The sequence below is a fragment of the Porites lutea genome, chromosome 2 (assembly GCF_958299795.1).
Source record: "Porites lutea chromosome 2, jaPorLute2.1, whole genome shotgun sequence".
NCBI classification, from domain to species: domain Eukaryota; kingdom Metazoa; phylum Cnidaria; class Anthozoa; order Scleractinia; family Poritidae; genus Porites; species Porites lutea.
In genome coordinates this window covers 29458998-29483974 of record NC_133202.1, presented here as the reverse complement: position 1 = coordinate 29483974, position 24977 = coordinate 29458998, and the positions used below count along the sequence as shown (strand labels likewise).

At 40.9% G+C, this 24977-nt stretch overlaps 4 protein-coding genes across 4 annotated transcripts in view; 2 read left to right on the top strand and 2 right to left on the bottom strand.

Moving 5' to 3' along the window:
- The window catches only part of LOC140928239 (uncharacterized), a 240002-nt gene that overhangs the window by 106108 nt on the left and 108917 nt on the right, over positions 1-24977 (top strand). The window lies entirely within an intron of this gene.
- On the bottom strand, positions 74-2460 carry LOC140926009 (uncharacterized). Its single transcript, XM_073375823.1, has 4 exons — positions 2334-2460; positions 1425-1677; positions 633-747; positions 74-142 (listed from the first exon to the last, which is right to left on the bottom strand). The coding sequence occupies exons 1-4, from the start codon at positions 2458-2460 to the stop codon at positions 74-76; spliced, it is 564 nt and encodes a 187-aa protein (XP_073231924.1).
- On the bottom strand, positions 5472-7301 carry LOC140926008 (uncharacterized). Its single transcript, XM_073375822.1, has one exon. The coding sequence runs from the start codon at positions 7299-7301 to the stop codon at positions 5472-5474; it is 1830 nt and encodes a 609-aa protein (XP_073231923.1).
- LOC140928233 (xaa-Arg dipeptidase-like) overlaps positions 20675-24977 on the top strand; it is a 6181-nt gene continuing 1878 nt past the window's right edge. The window contains exons 1-3 of the mRNA XM_073377955.1: positions 20675-20747; positions 21570-22022; positions 23937-24422. Coding sequence (XP_073234056.1) covers positions 20690-20747; positions 21570-22022; positions 23937-24422 — 997 coding nt within the window. The 5' untranslated portion in view covers positions 20675-20689. The remainder of the gene's footprint in view (positions 20748-21569; positions 22023-23936; positions 24423-24977) is intronic.

Sequence of the window (24977 nt, the reverse complement as noted above, 5' to 3'; positions counted from 1 at the left end):
AAATTCAGATGGAACCTTCGTCATGCATAGCTTCTAAAGTTCTCAACAACAGTTTTAGTTTTGTCAGCGAAAACTACACGTCTACAGCGCACGGATGATCAATAGACGGACAGGTGTCTTGATCGTCGACAACCCCGACGTCCTAAGGAAATGAAGGAATTTGTGTAAAACCGCAGGAAAAAAATATATTTGTTGCCCTCCAAAACTCCTCAAGACAGCAAAGCCAATGTTTAAAAAGGAAAGAAGATTTGGTGTTTGTTTGCAGATGGTCAAAAGGTCACTAAATTAAGACTTCAGGACTACCTCAGTTTTCATCGTTGCTAAAAACGATTGCAAGGGCGGCGAAATGTGAAGACAAGATTTTTTATGTGGCATTACAGAGCGATGAGCTAATTTGATTTAAGGTAAAGGCGAAAGGACGCTGTCTTATCAGACGGAAAAAAAACAAACAAAACAAAACTAGCCGATTGTAAAATCGAAGCTTATTTAAGTTAAGGAGGTTTTTTCCGTTGCAACCATTTGCACGAACTTCATAGTTGCTTCTCTATACCAAGTTAGAGGGACTTTGGGAACGGAAGGGGTTTTATTCCGTTTAAGGAGGAAAACTATAACCCTGGCAAAATCTTGCTTACGTTCTTTTCCTCAGCAGGAGATCCTGGTACCAAAGCAAAAGTGTCTTCAGTTACCCAATACTCCGCATCCACAGGAGCTACCTTAATTATGCGAGCAAATGTTTTCCTCCTTCTCCTGATAGGAAAAATAAATCCGGTAGTTTGATATTTTGTTCGTCAAGCTATAACTATAACATGTCGGGAGGTTCGAAAAGTCCTGGGAAAAGGGTATCAGTTCCATGAGACCCTGCACGACATGACCTGCTTTATGCAAAAAATATGGGATACAACTCAAACAATACCAGACTAGAGATAGAAAGAGCATGGAAAAATTGGCTAGTACGCTAATTTTGAGATGACTGAGACAAAAGAATCAGATATTTTGGTTGCGGGAATGCCTGTAAAATTAGGAAGGTTTTTGAATGGAAAAATTGCGTGTGCTCCAGCGACTTTTCCATTGATTAGATAATCTAATTTTCTGAGTCACTTAAACCACCATAAAATCTCACTTTGACAGACTAATTCTTTGGGTGACGCTATTTCAGTCTTAAGGATTTGTAGGTTGTATCCAATAATTTTGGATGAGATAATTTTGGATGTCCTCGTGCTACAAAAGGCATTTTATCGAGAGGGTCAAGAAATCTTGAACTTCAAGAAATCGGGATTCCACTGACGATACTGCATTAAAAAACGCCAATTCTCCCGTTTCCATAAGAATATAAGCTAAAATAGAACAAGCCACACTTGGAGCAAAAATAAAACAGTCACAAAAAACAAAGACCTTATATGTATTATTTGAAACTAAGTTATCACCTGAATTTCCAGAATGCAATCGCTATAAGAATAAGGACGACTGACACACAAGAAGCAATTATGGCGTAACTCAGCAGAGATCGGGAAAAAGGCAAACCATCTGCTCTCCTTTTGGACGCCTCTGAGCTCGATATTCCCGGTTGCAAACTGGGGATAATGACGTCGACGCCTTGTAAGTCGGCTGATGTGACGTTCTCAACGGCGTCTTTGTTCATAGTTACAACTTTCTCCAGGGTTCGTGCAGAAAACGATCCTGAAATTAGATAGATACCTTAAGCATCAGATTTTTCATGAGAAACCACAAAATGCAAACTGCACTTTGCAGTTACGCGTTTGCAGCTTCAAGTTGCCGGGATTTCAAATTTTAGGAAGGCCTTCACTGTTTAGTGCCCCCATGTTGTTTTTCGTCAAGTCGAAGTGCATCACTGTTGTCGCCCAAAACACATGAATGATTCGTCGTAGGTGGATATATGAAGCTACCTCGTGCCTTTAAACGTGAGGCTGTACAATTTTTAGTGGCAAGTCATTGGCGGCTGGAAGCCCTTCCTTCCGTTCAAACGTGAACCCGCAAACTGCAAGCACGACCGTAAGACCGTGGTCACGTGACATTCTCAGGTTTGCAGTTTCCCATGAAAAACCTGATGCTAAAGGTCTCTTTCGACGCAACCATTATTACTTACTCAGCTGACTAGCTGAATTATATTGTCGCTGAAGTTATGTTATAAACATTTACGCACATTGCATCCTCGGTAGCCCACAGGCAGTCAATCAGGTCGGCTGAAAAAGCGCGCGAATAAACTTTTCCAGCGTGAAAACTTACGCCGCGCTGTTATGTTTCTCCCGACTCAATTAACTGCCGTTTGGTGTCTGAGGATGTGGAAACGCTTGTATCAGGCTCAAATGCATTACCTTCGACGCATGGAGGAAGTTTAACAGCTAATCTAATTGTCAGGCTTTGGTTTGATAGTTTCTTCGCTTCCATCAAAATATCCTCGGTATTAAATGCTGATCTAAAGAATAATAATGACAAAGACATTTGCAGTTAATAAGGAGATAAAGTCATTCACGTTTAGGCCCAGTTGACTAATAGAACACAAGCGGCAAGTGTTGGCGATTAAATTTGGAGAACAGACTGAGTTGTTTATAGCAAGAAGAGTGTGACTCAGCAGGGTTGTCGCTAGGATTTCAAGTTGTCGGGTATATACAATTAGGAGGCGGGAAATTGGACAGATAGAAAGTTATTTTTTTTCCATTTTCGTTTTGCTTCCTATGAAAGTAGCCAGGTGTCACGCTCGTAGTAACTGGGGGAAATTCTCAACTCCCGGCCCTACTGGCTAAAACAGACTGAATGAGACGACAAATGTATTATTAGTACTATTTGAATTTCAACTAACAAATTTTGCTAGTTGAAATTCGAATAGTACTAATCGTCTAAGCGGTTACGTTTTGGAAAATCAATGCGCTGGCCAAAAACTAAACCAACTAAATTATTTAGTACTCGGTTCCCAAAACGCCTGCAAAGCAGCCTCTTTAACTTCACCTGGGGTAACTCGTTTTAGCATTTACCAAATCAGTGAATAGCAACTTTCGCGTATTTTGATTGGCTCCCGTAATTCTGAATATCCTTGGCTATTGACTGTTTGCGACTGGAGCCAAGATGGCGTCTCGCTTCAAGACATTTTCGGAAAGACGAAATTTGAGCGATAAATGAAGCATTTGTAGAAACAAATACCAAGAAAGCGACGAACTTTGGCTTGTCAGTGTTTACTGGTAGGTAGCAAATTATTTTCATGCTGAATTTGCAACAAAATCGTAAAAATGCTCTTGACAAAATCCCTGAAATGTTTGTAAATTGTAAACAAAGTTCCAACTAAGTGACGTTTTTAATTTACAAAAGGTCACTTTTTTCATTTTTATTCAACTGATTTGGTAAATACTAAAACTACTATCCCCCTCAGGGTCGGTGAACAGCGCTAGATATATACCTCTCGACGCTTCGCGTCTGGGTATATACCCACCACTCAGTTTTTCACCTCCCCTTCAGGGCATAGTTGTATATAATAGATCAAGAAAAAGTTGTGAAGTCAGAAGGTGACCCTCCCTTCATTCACCAATGCCAGTATAGCAGTCACGAATGCCGAGGAAATCAGCTTCAAAGGATCGAGGAGACGAGGTTTTTACAATAAAAACAGACAAAACCAACCTATTATGAGAACACCGATCCACTGGCACGCCACATTTTATGCTGTTTGTCTGGCAGAAGCCGTTCACTCTTTCAGCCAAAAGGAACTTAAGGTTACTAAGAACTTTACTCAAATCCTGTAAATCAGAGAAATAAGTCCCCTGCATCTTAAAACAGTACGATTAAGTTTTTTATTTAATGTCCGCTATAATGCGAATTATTATTTGGCTAACATACATAGTCCACCGTAAGTCCCTCCTCTCCTTTAAGCCCACCCCCTTTCACTCTTCATGACCAAATTAACAAATTATAGACCAATATAGACCAATATGGTTATAGACCGATATGGTTTATTCACGTCCTGGAAATTCGGATTTGTTTTTGATTATCGGCTTCATCAACTCCAACTTCACCCCCTCTCACATATCACCCCCCCCCCCCCCCCCCCCCGCCAAGCGTGCTAATTACACTGTGTACATATAGGTGTGTCTGGCAACTCAAATTACTAGCTTAGTAATCCTACAAAGTTCGCTTTTCTCCTATTTTCGCCTACCTTGCTGTCATTCCTGTGACGCCGGAGCTTAACAACAACTTGCTCACTTATGTTATATTGCGGAGGAAACGTTGGAGCAACCCATAAGGATTCTTCAGATGTAGGAATGATGTTTCTTGTAGTTGTTGGTCTGGTCTCTGCAACAAGTGGGTTAACGGAGGAAAAGGGTTAGCACAGTAAAGACAATCCCTTCCTTGAAAAATATAAAGTGGAAAATCTTTGGAATTCAAACCTACCGTAAATCCTTTATTAAGCCCCCGGGGGGCTTATTTATTTCAAGCCCATTTGAGGTGGTGGTGGTGGTGGGGGGGGGAGGGGTTAATAGAGACAGGGGGCATTTTTGAGACGGGGGCTTAGTTCCCTATAAAAAATAAAAATAGAAATTAAGAAAACTAGTATACAAAGTGGAAAAGCTCAAGTACACGAAGGTTGGAAGAAGGTTGGAGGTCATACAGCCGAGGATCAAAATCAAATCCGAACTTCCATTTGGTAAATAAACCATCCCAGATCAGTCCAAACGAAGTTTTACGGTCGTGATTGATTTATACAGTCTATCATTTATTAATGAAGAATATGTAGGAGAGGGGGGGGGGGGGGGCTATGAGGGTAGCCCTGCTATCGAGAAAGGGTCACCCGGAAAGGTAGGAAAAAGAGAGGGAGATGCTAACACCGGATGATAAGGTAACTATAAAATAAGCCAGTGACAAATGGGTTTAACTATTGTTGATCAAATGCTGGAGCTATCGTTCTAAAAATGTTGAACAGAGTATTATGCATTGTTCAGTGTTGAAATATTTCAATTGCGACGTCGATTAAGCTATTTCAATCAACAAGTTGCAACTTATTGAAAAACAAAATAGCTCACTCTTTGCTGAGCAACGGATTTTTTACCGAATTGAACCGAACGCTACTGGAGCAAAATTTTAATAACTATCTTAAGCCATCACATCTTCTTAGCCGATTTCATGCCACTCAAGAATATGCTGCACAATACACTTTAAATCCCCGTCTGATAGAAAACACATTACTCGCACAGTTCTGTAAGTTTCTGAGGGTCTGGAAGGGTATTCTCGGATCCGGGATTTGACCCGAAATATATTGCAGAATTCGGGAAAACGCGAAATTTTTTGAACGGGATACGAGGTTTGACCGCTACTCGAGAGGCGGAATTCGCCCAAGTCTTGGCGCTGGATGATTTATAAGAAAGAAAGCGGTATTCGGAAGAGATGACAGACGTTCAAAATGCGGGATTGTTGTGATCAGAACCCCACCCCTTCAGAGCCTGGTTCCCATCTCACTGCTAAATCTTACATCACATTTGCTCACCCTGGTCACAAAACTCCCCATTCCATCCTGGAATACATATTCTCCTCCCTGTTCTGAAGTCACAGATGTAATGCCCCCCGTGATTGTTCCTTGGACGACAGTGCACAATACATAGAGGACCGTACCAATCTTGGTGACAACTGATACTCCCATCTACCGCATTACACTCGTAATGACCTTGGGAGTCATTTCGTCCTTCACAATACACGCTACAGTTTCTTCCATACCAGTTACGGTAGCAGATCTTACTACCATCCTTTCCTTTGCAGTCATAATAACCATACAAATCGCTTTGCTTTGAAACGCAATGTGCGGAGCAATTTCGGCCGTAAAAGTTCGGATGACATATTTTACTGCCGTCATTAGAATCGCACCGGTAATGTCCCATGGAGTCATTTCTTGGTGTGCAGTACACGGAACAGTTCGGTCCATGCCAGTTCTTCAGACATATCTTGGTCCCATCTTCAACACTGCAATAGTAGTGTCCTTGAGAATCGTTAATTGCTCTGCAGTACCTCTTGCATTCACTTCCAAACCAGTTCTTCGAACAAACCTTACTACCATTTATTTCATTGCAGGTGTAATGCCCACTGGGGTCATCGTGGGGAGCACAGAAACGAGTACAACGTTCACCGTACCAGTTGTCATGACACTGTTTACTTCCGTCGATCTTACTGCAGTTATAGTGACCAAACCAATCGCTGTCATGAGGAACACAATTTGTGCTACAATTCTCACCGTACCAATCTTTCCCGCAAATTTTATGCCCCGTCTTCGGATGGCAAGTGAAGTGAGCCAGGTTGTCTTTTCTAGCAGCACAGAAAACACGGCAGCTCGGGCCAAACCAGTTCCTTGCGCAGAGTCGGCTACCATTTACTGAGCACTCGTGTTGGCCCAGCGAATCATTTCTGGCCTTGCAGAATACGGTGCAGTTCTCACCAAACCACTCTGGTAGACATTTCTTTGCTCCAGTGACACTGTCACAGGTATAATGACCTCCGGAGTCGTTTCTTGGAAAACAAAAAACACCGCAGTCTCTTCCAAACCATCTCACCAGGCATTCTCTTTTTCCCGTAGTGGTATTACATGTATAGCCCATAGAGTAATCATTTCTTGGTTTGCAATCACACGATGGACCATACCAGCCTTGTAAGCACAGCTTGTTCCCAACTGCATCACAGGCGTAACCTGAAGTTGAATCATTGGTTGCCTTGCAATAGACATTGCATTGATTTTTACCGAACCAATTCCGCAAACAAATTTTCTGCCCTTGTGAATTGCAAGTGAAACCTGCCAAAGAGTCATTCCTAAGCAAACAGTGGACTTTGCAACTAGAGCCATACCAGCCGTGCAGACAGACCTTTCTTCCTGTACTAGACTCGCATGTGTAGTGCCCATGTGTGGCATCATCATGGGGGACACAGTACACCTTACAGCTGGCGCTATGCCATCCAGCTCGACAAACCCATTCACCAGACGTTTTATCGCAAGTATAGTGTCCTGCAATATCGGTGTCTTTCGCTAGGCAGTACTTTGTACAATTTGGTCCGTAATAATTTGCATTACACTGCACGTGATATGCCAAAGACATAGTGGAAGGATGGCCTGGCCCACCCAGGGAAATCGTTTTCCACTTTACTGATTCCATCCATGGAGTCGGTACAATTTGCTCCTCTTTGAAGTTGAAGCGATCCACGTCATCCGCCGCCGAGAAGTAATCATAGTCCTTGATGTCGAGTGTAAAACTCAAAAGACCATGTGATAATATTGTGACATTCATTTCATTAGTGGGAAAATCAAAAGCAGAAAATGACATTTATATGCCAAAAAGAACTCAAATCTCTTGAGCGAATTTTGCGGTTTGTTTATGTCTCAAGTGAGTAAGTCAATTCGTGACAATGGAAGTAATATGCAACACACGTTACGTGAAGTCAATGAAGATAGTTGAGAATAATGGTTTGTGTCGTATTTACAGCCGTCCACTAAAGCTACGTTGAAGCTCCATTTATTTTACGCCATAAACGCCGAAATAACTTACCTTCCAAGTAGTGAAACTTTTAGACAAAGGGTTTTTCCAGCCGTTGCCGAGGGAATGCCCACCGGTGAACACTATATGCTTGTAGTTGTGATAGGTGGAGGTTTGACCTGACAGAAGACAGCTGCTGGAAGTTAGATCAATGCGGATACAAAACACAAAGTAGTAGTTACAGTCAGCGCACGCCGGATCACAGCAGCTCCCACTCATCGTGCGGCTGCTTGGATTGGAAAAGGAACGGAACAGGAGAGACACTTGGCCACCTTGACCACAGGCTACCCAGCTCTGTAGAAAAAACATAGCAGCAGGTATTAAAACAAGCAGATTCCAGTCGGGGGTGGGGGTATTTCGTGGGGGTATGCCACCCGGTTCTCTAAATCCTGAAACCTATTTCAGACCAAAAAATGTCATGATTTTTCACACCAGTTTTCAGACCAGGCCCCTAAGAAATCTATGTCATCATTTACGATTAAAAAAAAATTCTTAATGTCGAATTCGCATATTTCTCTTTCTTGCTTACCCATTTGGAATTGAAACGATAAATACGTTCATACACTCCCATAGTTCTCTCGAATTTTTGTTCTTGGGGGATTGTAATCTTTTTGGACCTGACAGGGCATAACGTTCAATAGCATTCCTACCATTCCGCTCTTATTATATTGACCAATAATACCTCGCATTAATTCATTCAGTCGCAATTTGTGAACAAAAAACAAAAACTGAATCGTGCAAGAAGAAACTTCTAATGTTGCATTATAATACCATGTTGATCATAATCAATGGAAAAGATGCGAGTCCGCACTGAACTAGGTTAAGACTAAATTAATATTAGCACTTAAAGCTGAAAACAAAAGGCATTTACCAGCAAAAAAAATCCAACAGGGGGGCGCTTCTATTAGTTTAAGCTGCACAGCACAAAGTGGGTATCGCCGTATTATTGCTTTTTAATTGCAAAGAGCTATGTGTTTTAATAGCACTTTCTACAATTTTCCAAACTACAGTCACTCCCGTTATTATTCCTGAAAGTTTTATCACTACGATCATGAGCAGAGCGGCGCTTTAGCAAGCATCAACAAAAGAGAGGATCGCGACGATAGAAAACTAAATTCGCGAATGTTTGACTTTTCGTGTGAAATGCACCCAAAAACTCTTCTCACGTAAGCAAACACAACCAGCACTATAAGCAGCTTATCCTAAAAGTCAGGCTTATTTATACATTATGGCAAAAAGGAAAACTGTTACAAAACAACAAAGCAGGCATCAACAGGTGGCTTGAGAGGCGGAAAAATACCTGTGAACGCTTCTTAAATTAGCATTCTACAGGTCAGTAAAAGAAGTGTGTGGTCTGGCATTGAGATTAACAGGGGATTTCATTCCCTTCATTCGGCCACAATTTTCGGAAATAAGCCTCCTCTCGAGGCCTTGTACTCCTCTTTAAAAACCATTATTTCGCAACACCCTAACAGACCCTTTCCTTAGTAGAAGCGGCAACCACAATGCAAAACCGGCACCTGTAGCTGAAGGATTCTGAAAGCGTTTCAGGTGCGAAAGTAGTGAATGGGCAACTCATGCTAACCTAAGCCAGTGTACAGAAAAAATAACTTTCCTTTCCGGCTTAAGATTGACAGTTTAACCTCACTTGAAAAGTTAACCAGGCCGTTTAACAGATCTAGCCATGTTTGCTAGTTACTTTAAAAGAATCCCGTCTATTTTCTGAAATAAGCACTCCTATTTTATACAGGATCGATTTTTCCCCGACGAAACCTTCCATTATACAACATTTAAAAGCGGCTCTGTACACTGTGTGAGATCCTGATCTTCTGATCCTGCTGTTAATCCTTGTTTACACCAAGTACACTAAAAATCGTTTCCTGTTACATTCTCTGCTTACTCCTGTACTTTTTGCCTTTCGCAATTAAGCAAAGATTATAACTTCGATCTAGACTTTTTTTCCTCACTTACTCTCTACAGGCAGGAAACTAATTTTCATCATTTAAAACGTTACGTACTTTTTCCCAAGGAAATGGGGTAACAAAGCGAATACGACTTTGCAACAGGAAACATTACATGATTGCAATAATGAAACCAACTTGTTTGACACTTACCATTTTGCTCATCAGAAAAAGAAAAATGAACAGCCATAGCAAAGGAGACATGCTTCTACCCCAGAAAACTGAGTTACTGATGATGTCACAGTATCCACTATATTCGAGAAACACTGAATGATTTGCTTCCTGTAGTAACATGAATTACTAAGTTTCGGTGTCACGTGGAGGACTCAAGTGGCAACTAAATATCAAGTATACAATTGCTAACTGTATTCTCAGAGGTCAATGACTACAGACACACCAGGCACTGACGTCATAAACAATTTGTACTTCTATTATACATGTAACTTCTATTTCGTGCAACATGAGCGCACGGTGACAGTTGAAAATGTGAAGAAGATTATTCCGGATTACTTTAAGCACGTGAAGACAACAAAACTAAGTTTAAGCAAAGGCTGTTGACATTTCACTTCACTATGTACATCAAGTTATTTCCGCAAGCATGAGACGCGCACAAAAGGAGGCCAATAAAGGAGGATAATGGATCGGTGCATTTTGAAAGCCCAGAATTTGTAACAATAAAATATCCATAACTGAGAAATATACGTAAATGAGTGGTAGAAAGTGCAACTAAAAATATTAAAAATAGAAACAAATACATTTTAAGCTAGTGTGTTATGGCCTAGTGAGGTTCAAAAGTGTACTAGAATAAAAACTCAAGGAAGCTCGATGTTGTGAATCTGTAAAATCCAGGGCGCCTAGCACTGTTATGTTTATGGGAAAACTATAAGATTTCCTATAGTTGCCAAGACCAAAAGTAATACGCCAGAGGCCACTTGGCACTGCTAGAGCACCACACTAGAGGTTTATAGATAGGTATAATAAGAAACACAGTAACAGACTTCATTCTAAAAACAATTTTAAGAAAACTAACTTAGAGGCGTAGACGAAACTAATCTTGAGTTTGTTGACTACCATCACTAGCAAGTTTGAAAGCAAACAGTTCCACTGACAACAAAGAAATGGATCGAAAGCAGCAGAGGAACCTAGTTGCAAATTCAGTTTCTCTTTTTTTGGTTTGACATTGCCTGAAAAAGAATATCGTGTGTGGCATCTGTAAACTTCATAGTGAGTATAAGACTTAAGATCATCATCAATTGTTTGGCTGTGCAGAATTCATTGAGATTCCATCCATTGAAGAAAAAACCGTCCTAAAAGGCTAACAAAGCACATTAACAGGTGAGATTTTGGACTAAATAAAAATCAATGGTGTCAGAAAAATAAAATTCTGGGCAGCATACTTCTAAAAAGTAATGATTTAATAATACCTTTACTAGGCGAGATGGCTTAAATCATTCCTCAGCAATGAGCACTTTTTTTTGCTTTCAAGTTAGAAAATCCAGATACCATTATATACTTAATTACTTGATAATCAAGATTTTTTTAAGCACTATGAGTCAGTTTATGGTAAAAATTAATAATGAAAATTTGGGGGCTTAAAATAATAGGAGGGAAATCTGAGTTTCAAAATCCTATTTTTTAATTTGCAAATAGTACAGTAGTACAATGTAATTAATTTGAGTGTGCACTAGAAACTTTGTGAGAGCATATGAAATCGCCCTGAACTTGCCAATTTCAAGCAAAACAGCATTACAGTCTACTGAAAATGAGTTGCCAAGGAGAAAATAGATTATAGTAGTATCTAAACACTTTATGGTTTATACACTATATAATTTATACGGTGGTTTATAGTTCATATCAGGTAATGGTAAGGCAACCATCACTCCAGAGAATTTGAAATTAAGATTCTTAATAATTCTCATTTGTTGTATGTATGGTACAATGTATATGTAGTTTAGCATTTACTAGACTGGGAAAAAAACATGCACTGGCCAGGCTGTTTTGGCTTTTTAAAAAGATATCAAAAGCATGCTTGTCACTATACCATCCAAGTCTGTCGAGTACAGTCTACTGGCAGTGGTGGATCCACACCTTCAGGTAAGCAGGGGGCAGTCATCCAGACCCTGAGATAAAGGGGGGCCTGGTCTCAAAAAAATTTTTTTTGGCCCTTTGGGCCTCAGTTTGGTCTAAAAGTAAGAGGGAGGAGGGGGGGCCTCCCCTGGATCTGCCACTGACTGGTACATCCTAATTTGGGAAGTGGCAATGAAGAAAGTGAACTTGATGAGGGTCCACCTTGACTGGGGATGAGGAGGCTATAAAAGACACTACACATCACATGTGCATTACTCAAGAACCTCTACGAAAAGAAATGCAATTTGAACATATGGTGTTTTAGAATGATTTTTGAAACATTCAAATTTGCTGCCATTTTGGCATTTTTCTTGAGGTAATTTCAACACAACTACTGAAACAAGTGCAGAGTTGGAGAATTTTTCTTACATTATACGAACTGAAACTGTAGTTAAAAGGCAAAAAATGCCACGTAAGATGTGACACAGTTAGATGCAATAACATTTGTGACCCTAAGAAAGGGATAAGCATGCATAAAACCCCGCTTATCAGTTCCAAATTTTTTTCGCCTTATGACGTCACACGAAAGCCTGTCAATGTCGTGATCAGCGGAACGGGAGTGACACAGGAGTTAAGATCTTTATAGTAAACATGCTGATTTATAATAAAAATCTCATTGTTTAAAACGCAATTTTTTTCGAAGAAGTTCTTGTGTTAATCTGATTCAGGTAAAAGCCGCTTTGAATATAAACAATATTAAAGTTGTAAAGAAGTGTCATAGAGTCTGCACTGATGCATGCATGCGGGAGTTAGTTATACCGGGCACGATTTACGGACAGGTTTTCAGCGTAAGCTTTCGTGTAAGCCGCTTACAGGGCTTACAAGGCTTACAGATTAGAAATTAACATAAGGGTTACTCTTATTTAAAATTAGCTAGATTCCTTCATCTAAAAGTGGTTGCCATGGCAACGTCACTTAGGGGCTTACAGGGCTTACGGGCTTACAGGGCTTACAGGCTTACAGGGCTTACGGGCTTACAGGGCTAACAGGGCTTACGGGCTTACATAGCTTACACGGCTTACAGGGCTTACGGGCTTACAGGGCTTACAGGGCTTACGGGCTTACAGGGCTAACACGGCTAACAGGGCTTACGGGCTAAAAGGGCTTACAGGCTTACAGTGCTCACGGGCTTACAGGGCTTACAGGGCTTACAGGGCTAACAGGGCTTACAGGGGTTACGGGCTTACAGGGCTTACGGGCTTACAGGGCTTACAGGGCTAACAGGGCTTACGAGCTTACAGGGCTTGCAGGCTTACAGGGCTTACAGGCCTAACAGGGCTAACAGGGCTTACAGGGGTTACGGGCTTACGGGCTTACAGGGCTTACAGGGCTTATAGGCTTACAGGGCTAACAGGGCTTACAGGGCTTACAGGCTTACAGGGCATACAGGGCTTACGGGCTTACAGGCTGACAGGGCTAACAGGGCTTACAGGGCTAACAGGGCTTACAGGGCTTACAGGGCTTACGGGCTTACAGGGCTTACAGACCTACAGGGCGTACGGGCTTACAGGGCTTTCAGGCTTGTAGGGCTTACAAGCTTACAGGGCTTACAGGCTTAGAGGCTTACGGTCAAGAAAAATTGCTTGAAGCCAGATTTAGAGTATCGCTCGCTAATATGGGAGAAGATTTGAGGATATTATTTAATCGTTCATACGGTAATAATTTCCTTTTCAGGCCTGCGAAACGTGGACAAGTGAGAGGTTGTGTGTTTTAAGGTTGCTAAAACATTTAGCAGAGAGGACTATCCTTGAAGTTTTCTATGAAATCGTTGACTTTTTCGTGCTTGATATGTGCTCTAAACCTATACTTTGCTCAAAAATTACTCTCGTTTGCTCGACTTAGTTGCTCCAAACGCTAAAAGTTGCTGAAAAGTTGCCGAGCACAATTGGCACAGGCCTAAGCTACGCAATCATTTCCCATCATGGTTTACGAAGCAACCATTACACACACAGGAATTGACTTTAAGAAGAAAGCTAGAAACGTAGGTTTCATAATGAATAATAATTTGTCGTTTAGAGCTCACATCAATGAAGTTTGTAAAATTGCTACTCCAGCAATAAGATCAATAGGATGTTTACTTGGTTAATTAATGCTCTTGTTATTTCTCGATTAGATTACTGCAACAGTGTTTTATATGGCATACCTTAATATCAAAAAGATAAACTTCAAAAAATTCAGAATACTGCAGTGCGTTATATGATGAGTTCTAGTGACGTTTCGACCATTGCACGCCTTTATCAAAAAAACGTGCCCTGGCTACCAGTTCAGAAAAGGAGTGAATTCAACAGTCTCCCCTTAACCTCACTACAAGACCATAAATGGCCAGTTGGTAGACTACTTGAAGTCTCTAATAAAAGTCCATCATCCATCACGAACTATAAGATCAGGGTCACGTTCACTACTCTGCCTTATCAAAGAGCTAGAACTGAGCCATTTTGGTTGCGGCCCCTAAACTGTAGAATGGTGTGGAGTCACCCAGCAGGACGAGGCCTGTCAAAGGACGAATGAGCTTATTATGAGCCAACGGTTCGCATGCAGCTGGTGCTGTAAAGCTTCCTACTTTATCTCCAGCCACCTCGCCTATGTCCCGCGCAAGGGCCTAAACTTTCAGGGCGAGAGAGTGAGGCTCACGACACGGCGCAACTCTTCCACACCTTAATCCAATTCACGTGCAAGTGACTGAGATATCATACCCACTCATCCTTAAAGCTCTGTCGCAAAGGGCGTGTGACGAGGCCGCAGGTGCAGATTCACTGCCGCTGGAAGCTGTGGTCACAACATACTAGGTTCGTTCGCTACTGGACTGAAGGAGCGGTGGAGTTCGGCATCTCCCCTGAATTTCTGAGCATTCCCCTTTAGGAATTCTTCTGTGTTCCTCCATCACCTGAGGAAGGGGCTAGAAAAGATGCTCCCAACAAAGGCTGCCTTAGCTTACCGCGGCAGGAGGGGATCCTATCTATGCGGTCGAAACATCAAGATGAAAACAAAGCTCACATCGCGATCGATCGGCACATGGAATGTGCATACGCTCATGGACAGCACCAAAGTTTACAGACCTGAGACGGACAGCTCTAGTTGCAAGAGAATTGGGCAGATACAACATTCATATCCCAGCGTAGTGAGACAAGGTTAGCAAATAAAAGTCAGCTGATCGAAGCCTGGCTTTTTCTCGATCGATCGCTACAGTGAAGAACATCGTCAACCAGGAGTGGGATCTGCCGTCAAAACATATCTGATCAGTACATTTAACAAAATTCCCTAAGCTAGGAATCAACGATCGCCTCATGGCTTTTCGGCTCTCTCGCCGAGGAAACCGTTACGCCCCTGTTATCAGTAAATATGCTCCAACAATGACGAATCTTGAGGAGATGAAATATAAATTCTGCAAGGACTTAAAAGACATCATCGAAGGCATGCCAAAGTAGGACAAACGCATTATTGTCTACGCCTCTCATGCTAGAGTGGGCAATGGAGGGAGTCATAGGGAGAAATGGGGTTAGGACATGTAACAGTAATGGACTGTTACTTTTGGATGCCTGTGCATCTCACATGCAGTTTATCGTTTACCCACCTGCACACAGACGTAGTGGATGCACCCACGCGGCAAGCACTGGCATCTGATCGATTATGTTCTCGTCTGGAGAAGAGACAGGCAGGACGTTAGAGTGACAAGGGCGTTGTGCAGAGCAGACTGCCGGGAATTACCTGAAAACTCAACATGTACAACTAACCTCAAGGCGCTGTGACTCCTGTTTCAATAAAAAGGCAGATGCTGACAATAACAAAACTAAACGTTTCTATAATGCCGTGAGGAACATTTATGGGCCTCAGTCCTCTGGAACATCACCACTAGAGGGAACAACGCTACATAGTGAGAAGAACGCCATCCTGGAGAGTTGGGTGGAATATTTCATCAGCGTCCTAAATACGCCCTAGTCCATCAACGTTGAAGTCATTGCCCACCTATATAAGTGAAAGTGAAACAGGCAATCGCGCGGCAATCACGGAGGGATTCCTCTGATAGTCATCGCTGGCGAGATCCTTGCAAGAATCCTCTTCAACCAATGGCCACTTCCCAGAGAGTGCGTATGGCTTCTGGAAGGGCTGTGAAACTGCCAACATGGTGCCGTTTGCTGCACGGCAACTTCAGGAAAAGTGTCAAGAACAGTATAGAAATTTCGACATAAAGTTTATAGACCTGACAAAGGCCTTTGACACTGTCAACTGCTAGGGAGTGTGGAAAATCGTGGCAACTTTGGCTGTCCAGATCAGTTCAACAGTATGGTGCGTCATTTCCACGATGACATGCTTGCTCGAGTACTGGACAATGGAAACTCCTCTGAAGCATTTCCAGTCACTAACGGACTCAAGCAAGTCTGTCTCGCTACCTCCACACTGTTAAGCAGGATGCTAACAGTCAATTTGTTGGCGGACTTCTTCTGCAACGTCGAAGAAAGTGATGGTGGTATCCTGATTACTAGGTACAGGACCGATGAAAGACTATTTACTTGGGTAGGCTACAGGCAATGACCAAGCTCAAAGAGGCTATAGTGTGTGATGTCTTTTTCGCAGATGACTGGATGCTCAACGCTGTCACCGAGTCCCCGTTGAAAAGAGTATCGACTGTCGACTGCTTTCCTAATGCTTCCCACAACTTTGGTCTAACAGTTAGTACCAAAAATACTCAAGTTCTTCACCAGCCTACCCCTTAGAAGGGGTAAGTGGTACCAGCTATCACTGTCAAAAAGGAGACACTCAAGTCCGTTGACAAGTTCACGTATATCTGCAGCAATCTTTCCAGATCTGCGAACATCTACCACAACTTCGTGAAAGTAATTAGAAAAGGAGAGGCAGTGAAACAATTGAGGCAAGAAAGTTGTAGTGAAGAAATTTACAGTATTATTTCGCAGTAAATGCCACACCTCGTGATGTCCGTAGTCATCGTTTACGATGATGAACAAACAACAGGCGTGACCTAGTGTGGGGTATCCGTGCTGACTATGTCTGTAAAGAGGCTGTTTTAAGAGGGAAAGATAAGTGAGACATTTCTAATTGTTAGGAAGGACAACATGCCCCTAGCGAACTGTGCTCGTGTACCCGATGGTGACTATTCAATTCCTGTCACATATTTATCGGTTGCGAGGAAAGTTCTACCTGTGAGAACATTATATGGACTTCTAGGTAATGCTTAAAATGTTTGCTGTTACACTGGCAGCACCAATCGCTATATCTTGAACTTTTCCTTCTCAGAATGCAGATGTCTTCGTGCTTGGAAGCCTGGTGTCATTCCTGACATTTCGGTGACTGTGTTTGACAAGGATTTGAGACCAATCACGGTAACATCCACATTATCCAATACCGTTGAAGCCGTTGTCATCAACAAATCCTTGAAGCCTACAGTTCTATCATCTACAGATCCTAAACAGTATAATTTAATCCGTGGAGCCTGGATCACCCACGACCTTAGCACTTACTGCTAGCTAGACGCTAGTGGCCAAACTCCATAGCTTGGGTGCAATGCCTAAAGCTACCACCATGAATCGGATTACAGACTTTTAAAAGACAGCAACAAAGGGTTAGGCTTGGTGGGGACTGTCACTCAGACCGGATGAGTGTTTTTGCGGCGGTCCCCTTGGGGAACTTGGCCCGGGCCATGGCTATTTCTCAGCTATTTCTCGCCATGATGAATCATCTTAAGGTCCAGGATATAAGACACTTACGGGGAAATTTGGTGAGGACAACGCCATTTGAGCTGATTCCACCATACAGTCACAGTGATATTCAACAAGCTATCAACCACATCAGCATTTAGTCCCGGCAAAATCTTTATCAAATGAATTCATCAAGTAAAAAGAAATGCTGACCCGTTTAACGAGGACTCCTGCTGATTATGCTCCTGACTATACTCTATTCCCAAGAAACCACAACTACTCAGCTGCGAAGCGATTCTTGTTTTGCTGACCGCTTGGTAATTCTAAATGATGATATAATACTTTCAGAGGATCAGAAAAAGGGATTGTGCAGAAATTCTTGAAACATTTTGGACTGTTGGGCATTTTGTTTCTTTAAGACCCTTCCCGGCTGCTGGACATGTAGACACAGCGTATAGTTTTATACTGTATTTCAGTTTTACAAATTTTTACTTCATGAACGATTTATCTAATTTATCTTATAAAAAGTGAGTAAAACAAAAAATATTCCAAGTAGTCCAAAAATCACGGTGCAAGATATTTTTAACACTTAATCCTTTGCGTTTCCTTATTCCAGAATACGATCAATAGAACGCTGCCGAAGTTGTCACCGTATTCTCTCTACTCTCCACGTATCATCTGGTGGTGAGTTTCACGTGCGCTCGCGTACTATCCCTGAGGAAACTAAGGGACAACTGATAGTCTAACATCCTTCCCGCTGTGATAATTTTGTCCGGAAATGGAGTAGTGATTTGGGAAGTTTCGGTTGTGATTCAAACGAATATATGCAGTCAAACTTGCATTAAACAGTAACCCCCTGACCGCGGACAGGTTTGATAAACCTACGAGTGAATCAAGATAATAAAGATGGTGACAAAACCGAGAAAGGGAGTTTACGGAAGCACGACGACAACGGCAGTGAAACGTCATCGCGATTTTTTTTTTCAACCCATTTAACTTCGCTTTCTGAAAGGTGTAGGTGACTTTCTCTAGGTATAAATTATTTGACACCGCATTCAAGATGGCTAAAGACAAGAAAACGGTTGGCTCTCTATCTAGTGGGGATTTCGAATCAAATGATTTCTTGATAAAACAGGGGCGTGGCAAAACACGTGATGTAGTTATAAACAATTTTTCAAAAGAAATTCGAAGATGTCTTAGTTATGATTGGCATGTTAAAAGATGTGGTGAAGAATTCTAGTTGCCACTTGGGCCCTTAATGAACAGGATTTGGGCACTATAGTGTGGAAATGTTAGGCTGAGGGGGATATTGGACGGGGGGGGGGGGGGGGGGGCAGTGGGAGAGAACTGGTACTATGGAAGTAGGCTATGTTCAAATCCTAACCTGCCCTTTGAAAAACACATTTCTGCTTCCCCCCTAAAAAAATCCATTCTGGTATGCTAGCATGAATCGAATTCATGCCCCAATTTCCCTGCATGAAAGTTATTAACTGGCCCTCCCCCTCTTTATAATGACAAGTCTCTAACCTTGAATAAAGGGCTGTTACTTTTTGGTGTTTTCAGTCAGTGGTAAAGAAGTCATGTCAAATTTTGGACATCATCTTTCTAGGACTTCTAGGAAGAATGGCTATGTTTTCTGTACAATATATAATTTTAGGAGATTCTAGATAATATCTAGGAGAACACACTATACAGAAAATAATCTGTACAATGAACAGCTGCGTGTGCACATATATATGGCCTGAGATGACATCATTAGGGAAATAAACAAAAATAATAGGACATGCAAGAGACTTTCAATTCCCTGCTTGCAGCCATTCCCTCCTGTCCCAGTGAACACTCAAAGTCAATGAGAATATGGTTGCTGGATATTGTTTCTTTGAAGTAGTTTTCGCTTGCATACTAAAATGCATGTTTGAGTATGAGTAAACTTAATTGTTTCTCTGTGTAATCTTTGCTAGAAAAAGTGCTGTGTATTACTCAAGTATAGTTGTAGTGACCCACAATAATATTATTAGTTGGGTAAGATACAGACAGCCAAGATTTGAAATCGAAGTTGCATGAGTAAGGGTTGGAGAGGAGTTCTGCCTCAAATTATGTCAAAGAAGTCAAAACAGTCCCTGTATCATTCAATGTAAGCTTATTGGAACAATGAAACACCCTTTAAGTATAATTAATCAAGAAATGCCATAAGACAAATTTTGCAGCATTGTGTTAATTGGTGTGGGGTAGAATGCAAATCAAATAAACAATAAACCAAACAGCTTATAATATTGGTATAATTACACATGAATCTGAGAACACCTTATAGGTTTTCTTTTTCTAGTTTTGATATTTTAGACTATAACATGTATGCATTGTTTGACATTGCATCAAATGGATAAATAAAACAGTTACATTATACGGTATTACAATAATTAAAGAATTATTATTGTCTTCAGTTGTAATATTGAAGTAAAATAATGAAAATAATGTTGTAGCTTGTGCACATTAACTATTACCTTAAGGCTTCAACTACATTGTCGCATGAGTGTAAGGCCAGGTTATCTCAGAGTGAAAACCCGTGAGCCTGAGAAGTAACATGTTTAAAGCTTGAAACCAAAAAAACCCGACAAATCAAAACAATGCACCCAACAAAAATAATATGGACAAAGCAAAGGAAAACATTTAATACAGGCTTTCACACTCGTCTGAGGATGAACCAAGAAAAATGTCTTAGAACATAATTGCTCTTTAATCTATCTTGGGAATTCTAAAAGTGAGTGTTTCTGTCTTGGGACCCAAAATAATATTCTAATAGGAGGAAAAGACAATCAAGGAGTTAACAAAGTGCAAACAACTGACAACTGGAATCCGTGATACACCTCCAACAGCGTGATACACCTTCAACAGCAGTCACGAAAATGTTTTAGCCCTGCTGTCAAAAGGCCATAAATTTTACAAAATATAAGCTTACTAGCTAAAGGTCCAAAAGCAAGCTGAAATTAAAAGACTAACCATGACAAAGATCATGCAGTGCTGATGTGAATTTGACTTGTGAACATGCGAATAACGACTGCAGTTCTCCAAATTCACCGTTAGTTTGTAATCTTATCTCTTTTATGCAGGGTGCTTCTATGTTTTAAAACTGCTTTATTCCAATATGGCCCTTGGTATTGAAAAAATAGGGAACTTAAGAACCACGACGACGACTCTGTCGACGACGACCGGAAGTGAGATACCGTGCACTGCGCAAGCGCGTTTAGCAAATTTCGTCGTCGTGGTGTCGTCGACGACGCCAAACACAGTAGAGTCACGTCGTCCTGCAATCCACAAGCTTTGGCAGGTATAACTCCTTGTTTTAAGCGATTTTTCAAGGGCTTTGTATTTTTTATCTTCGTAAATCTAGGTATCCTTTCTTTTTTCTCCTTAGAAGCGATGTTGATTGAAAATTCGACTAATGAATTGTGTTTACTTCGAAGACAACACTGAGCTGTGGAGGCCGAGCGAGCGAACTCGTAAGTGATAAACTTAGTTGTACGTATTTAGGAAAGGCAAATCATATATCTTTAATATAGAGGAAATGAACTTTATTCGGAAAACAGCTATCGCATCGGAATGTCTCTTTTTCCAAAACTAACCTCTGACAGACACTCGCACTCGGTCATCTCATTCAGGTTGAAAGTTGAATAATCTTCGTACGGGAAGCAGAGATTTTTCCACTCGAAAAGGTCAGACATTCCTAAAAATTCTTCATCGTCAATGAAAGTAGACGTACGGCTTATAAAATAAGATATTGCATCGTTTTAAAAGACGCCTCTGCGAAAAAACTTTGTCGCGAACGTACATCACAGTTCTACTACTTCTACTTGTTTGTTTACATTCAGTGTCGTCGTCGTCGACCTACCGATCGACTGAATCTTAAGTTTCCTTTTTCCCCCCGAAACTGACGTTCTCGTTCCAGTCCTTTCCCGGTCAACAGACGTCGTCGTCGTGAACTTCGTCGTGGTTCTTAAGTTCCCTAATGATATCCAAACGACTATGAAATAACTTTCACTTTAGCGTTTCAACGATTTCTCGCACTGTGCAGTTAGTTCCCAGTTCCCCGCTCGGTTGTAAGCCCTGTAAGCGGCTTACACGAAAGCTTACGCTGAAAACCTGTCCGTAAATCGTGCCTCATGTGGAGTTAGTCGGATTTGGCATCTTCTGGACAGAATCATTAAAAATATCAGTTGTGCCGATTCCCTTACATGAACATCCCTTTTACGTTTGGACAACTAATCAACATACCTACATTTCGATCATATTTCATCTCATCCCTGTCGTTTCGGTTTCTGTAGGCGTTTTATTTGAAGAAACCGCCACATGGTGGAATGCTGCGCCCGCGGTCGTACAGTTCGAATCCGAACCAACAAAGGATACTTCATGTAACGTTAATTATCTTTGCTTCCGACCAAAAATGGCGGCAAGTGTCGCGGAAGTATTGAAGAAGAAAGCAAAAGAGGCGATAGACACGTATTCTTCAGAGTTGTTTGATCTTAACCGATGTATATGGCAAAATCCAGAGCTTGGCTTTAATGAGATATACGCTCACGATCAGTTAACAGAGTATTTAGCAGCACGAGGTTTTGATGTGACGCCTCATTACACTTTGGATACCGCTTTTCGTGCTGAAACTGGTGAAGATGGAGGCCTTACAGTTGGTTTGATTTGTGAATATGACGCTTTACCAGAAGTGGGTCACGCGTGTGGACACAATTTGATCGCTGAATCTGGTGTAGCTGCTGCTTTAGGTAGATATTATAGAGTTTAGTTGACACCAACACGCGAATATGTGGTACTCTGTACTGTCAGTTTACACCACAGGTAGCCCAAGCCCATATTAAGCATACAATGGGCGACTTCATGTACTCGGTTAACATAACAACTCAAAAGGTCTTACAACGGATCACAAACATACAAAAGGCGCAGCACAAGTTTATGTTTGCCAGACGTAACTAATCGATGACATTAATGACATCAATGAAATCAATAAGTAATCAATCGGTAATCAGTTGATTACTTATTAGTCATTGATTATATCCGATATTCAATGAGTAATCAATGAATAATTGATAGGCCACAAAATTTTCAGTCATTGATTAGTCATTGATTAATTATTGATATAATCTCAGGGTACGCAAACCAAACCAAATCGAAAATAAAGAAATGAAGACTTCTTTGACATAAATGTCACTGTACAAGCTTTTTTTGTTCATGATCTTTTACCTGGTAGGCATTCTGTGGTGGCTGCCTTTCTCACCAAAGACACAGACTCTAATAGCCAAGAGAGTAAGACATAACTCGACCTTCTGAACCTTTCGTTTTTGATATTTCAGTTACTGTCCAATAAATAAATTTCATTTGCCATTCTCTTTCTCTTTTTGTCATGGCCTATATACATTGGTTTTCTACATGCATGTTCAATTCCTATTTGGCTATAAGTTAGGAAAAAAAAATTGCTACAAATTGTATGAGGTGAGTAAATCAATGACTAATCGATGAGTAATCAATAGGCCTCAAAATTTTTGCCCATTGATCAGTCATTGATTACCCATTGATTGTAGCGAATAGTCATTGAATAATCAGTTGATTACCTGATGATCGTTATCGATTACTCATTGATGTCATTCATCATTGATTAGTTACGTCTGGTATTTGCTACCCCCATTCTATGGTGTAAGTTTGCTACCTAATGACAAAGTCAAAAACTTTCACCCAAGAAAGCTTAAAGGATGAGAAAATATACAACATTAAAATTCAATGTTTTCCAGATTCATAAAGTCATATGTGGCAAATATGTGGTTTGGTCGTTTGGCATATTTGATAAGTAGCAAAATTAATTTCAAGCTTAAGACCCAATTAATGCAGAAATGGTCACAGCAGTTTCATATTCTTTTGTTCACATTCAAATCAGCCCTACTAGCCTGGTTCTTAGGTACAAAATTCAAAAGAAATAGAGGATATTACATGGCCACGTGGAGATACGAAATTTCTCTTCGAGTGTTGAAAAATATTTCATGAGTGAGCGCAGTGAACGAGTGAAATATTTTTTCAACACGAGAAGAGAAATTTCGTATCTCCAAGCGGCCACGTAATGTTCTATTTATTATATAAACACCAATGAACTACCAAACCATTTCACTTTAATAGTTTTTTGGTGTGAAAGGCGTGATTTATTATGAAGCCATAGCAATGGTGATATTTTCACATGTGAAGATAACATGTTATTTTCACATGTGAAGATATCAAGTTTTCTTGCGAAAGCTCACCTGGTATTTCATTGGTGTTTATATAATAATACCTTATCTCAAGCAAAGCTAGTCAGGCTTATTTTGATTTAAACAAAAGAATATTAATTCAGCAGCCATTTTTGCATATTGGGTCCATTCAACTTCAAAAGGGAAGGCCTTGAAACTGTAGTCCTTTCTAAATCAGAGAAATAGCCAATGATGGGGCAACATGTACATTGCACTTTGCAAGAGAAAGAAAAATGATTAGGGATAATTTGGATAAAACAACTAAGGAACAAAAACAACATGGAAAATTTGTATGTTACAAAAAAGGAAGATGACAGTACTTTAGAAAATTTAACAAAATTTAACTGCAAATTGCTTTGAAAGGCAGTACATGTACATGTATAATGTTGTCTGTGTTTTTCTGTGAAGGTCTCAAGATTGCTTTGGAGGCCGTCAACCAGAAGCGTAAGTTGAAAATAGTAGTTTTTGGAACTCCAGCTGAAGAAGGTGGAGGAGGCAAGATTTTGATGATTAATAATGGCTGCTTTAAAGGTGTTGACTTTTGTATGATGGTCCATCCTAGCCCAGTGGATATGCTGAAACCAACCATCTTAGCTCGAGATAAAGTCACAGTCACCTACAAAGGTCATGCCTCTCATGCTGCAGCATTCCCGTGGGAAGGAGTCAATGCACTGGATGCAGCAGTTATGGCTTATAATAGTATAAGCGTGTTACGACAACAGATGAAGCCCACATGGCGAGTTCATGGTATCATCACTGAGGGAGGTGTGAAGCCTAACATCATTCCTGACCGCACCCAGCTAAAGTATTACATTAGAGCTCCAACTGTCGAGGAGCTTGACTTGTTACGGCAAAAGGTGACAAGTTGTTTTGAAGCTGCAGCAACAGCTACTGGTAAGCATTGTGCACTGTTCTGCTCTTGCTGAACACAAAGTAATTATATTTTTTAAACAAAACTAATAAAGAGCTGTAGGGCCAATTCAAACTTTGAACTTCACAAACATGTCTATGAACAAAATTTGTTGTTCTCACTCATTTGCAAATAGATTTGGCACATTTTTGGGAGCAAGGGTTGTGCAGTGGTGAGAGCACTCGCCTCCCACCAATGTGGCCTGGTTTCGAATCCTGGCATCAGCGCCATGTGGGTTGAATTTGTTGTTGGTTGTCTGCCTTGCTGTGAGAGATTATTTTCTCCTGGTACTCCAGTTTTCCCCTTCCAACACCTCCAAATTCCAATATTCAATATGGAATGCACGGACATGTTTCAACAAGTTCTTAAGAATTCCTAAGTGCTCTGTGGGTAAATAAATTACAATAATTACAATACATTTGAAGTTCATTGTTTGAAATGGACCTTACTCACCAGTACATTGTATATGTTACCTCACAGTAACCAATGTTCTGAGGGAGTTGCCTTGCATTTGCTAAATCTGTGTTTGTTTGTTTGTT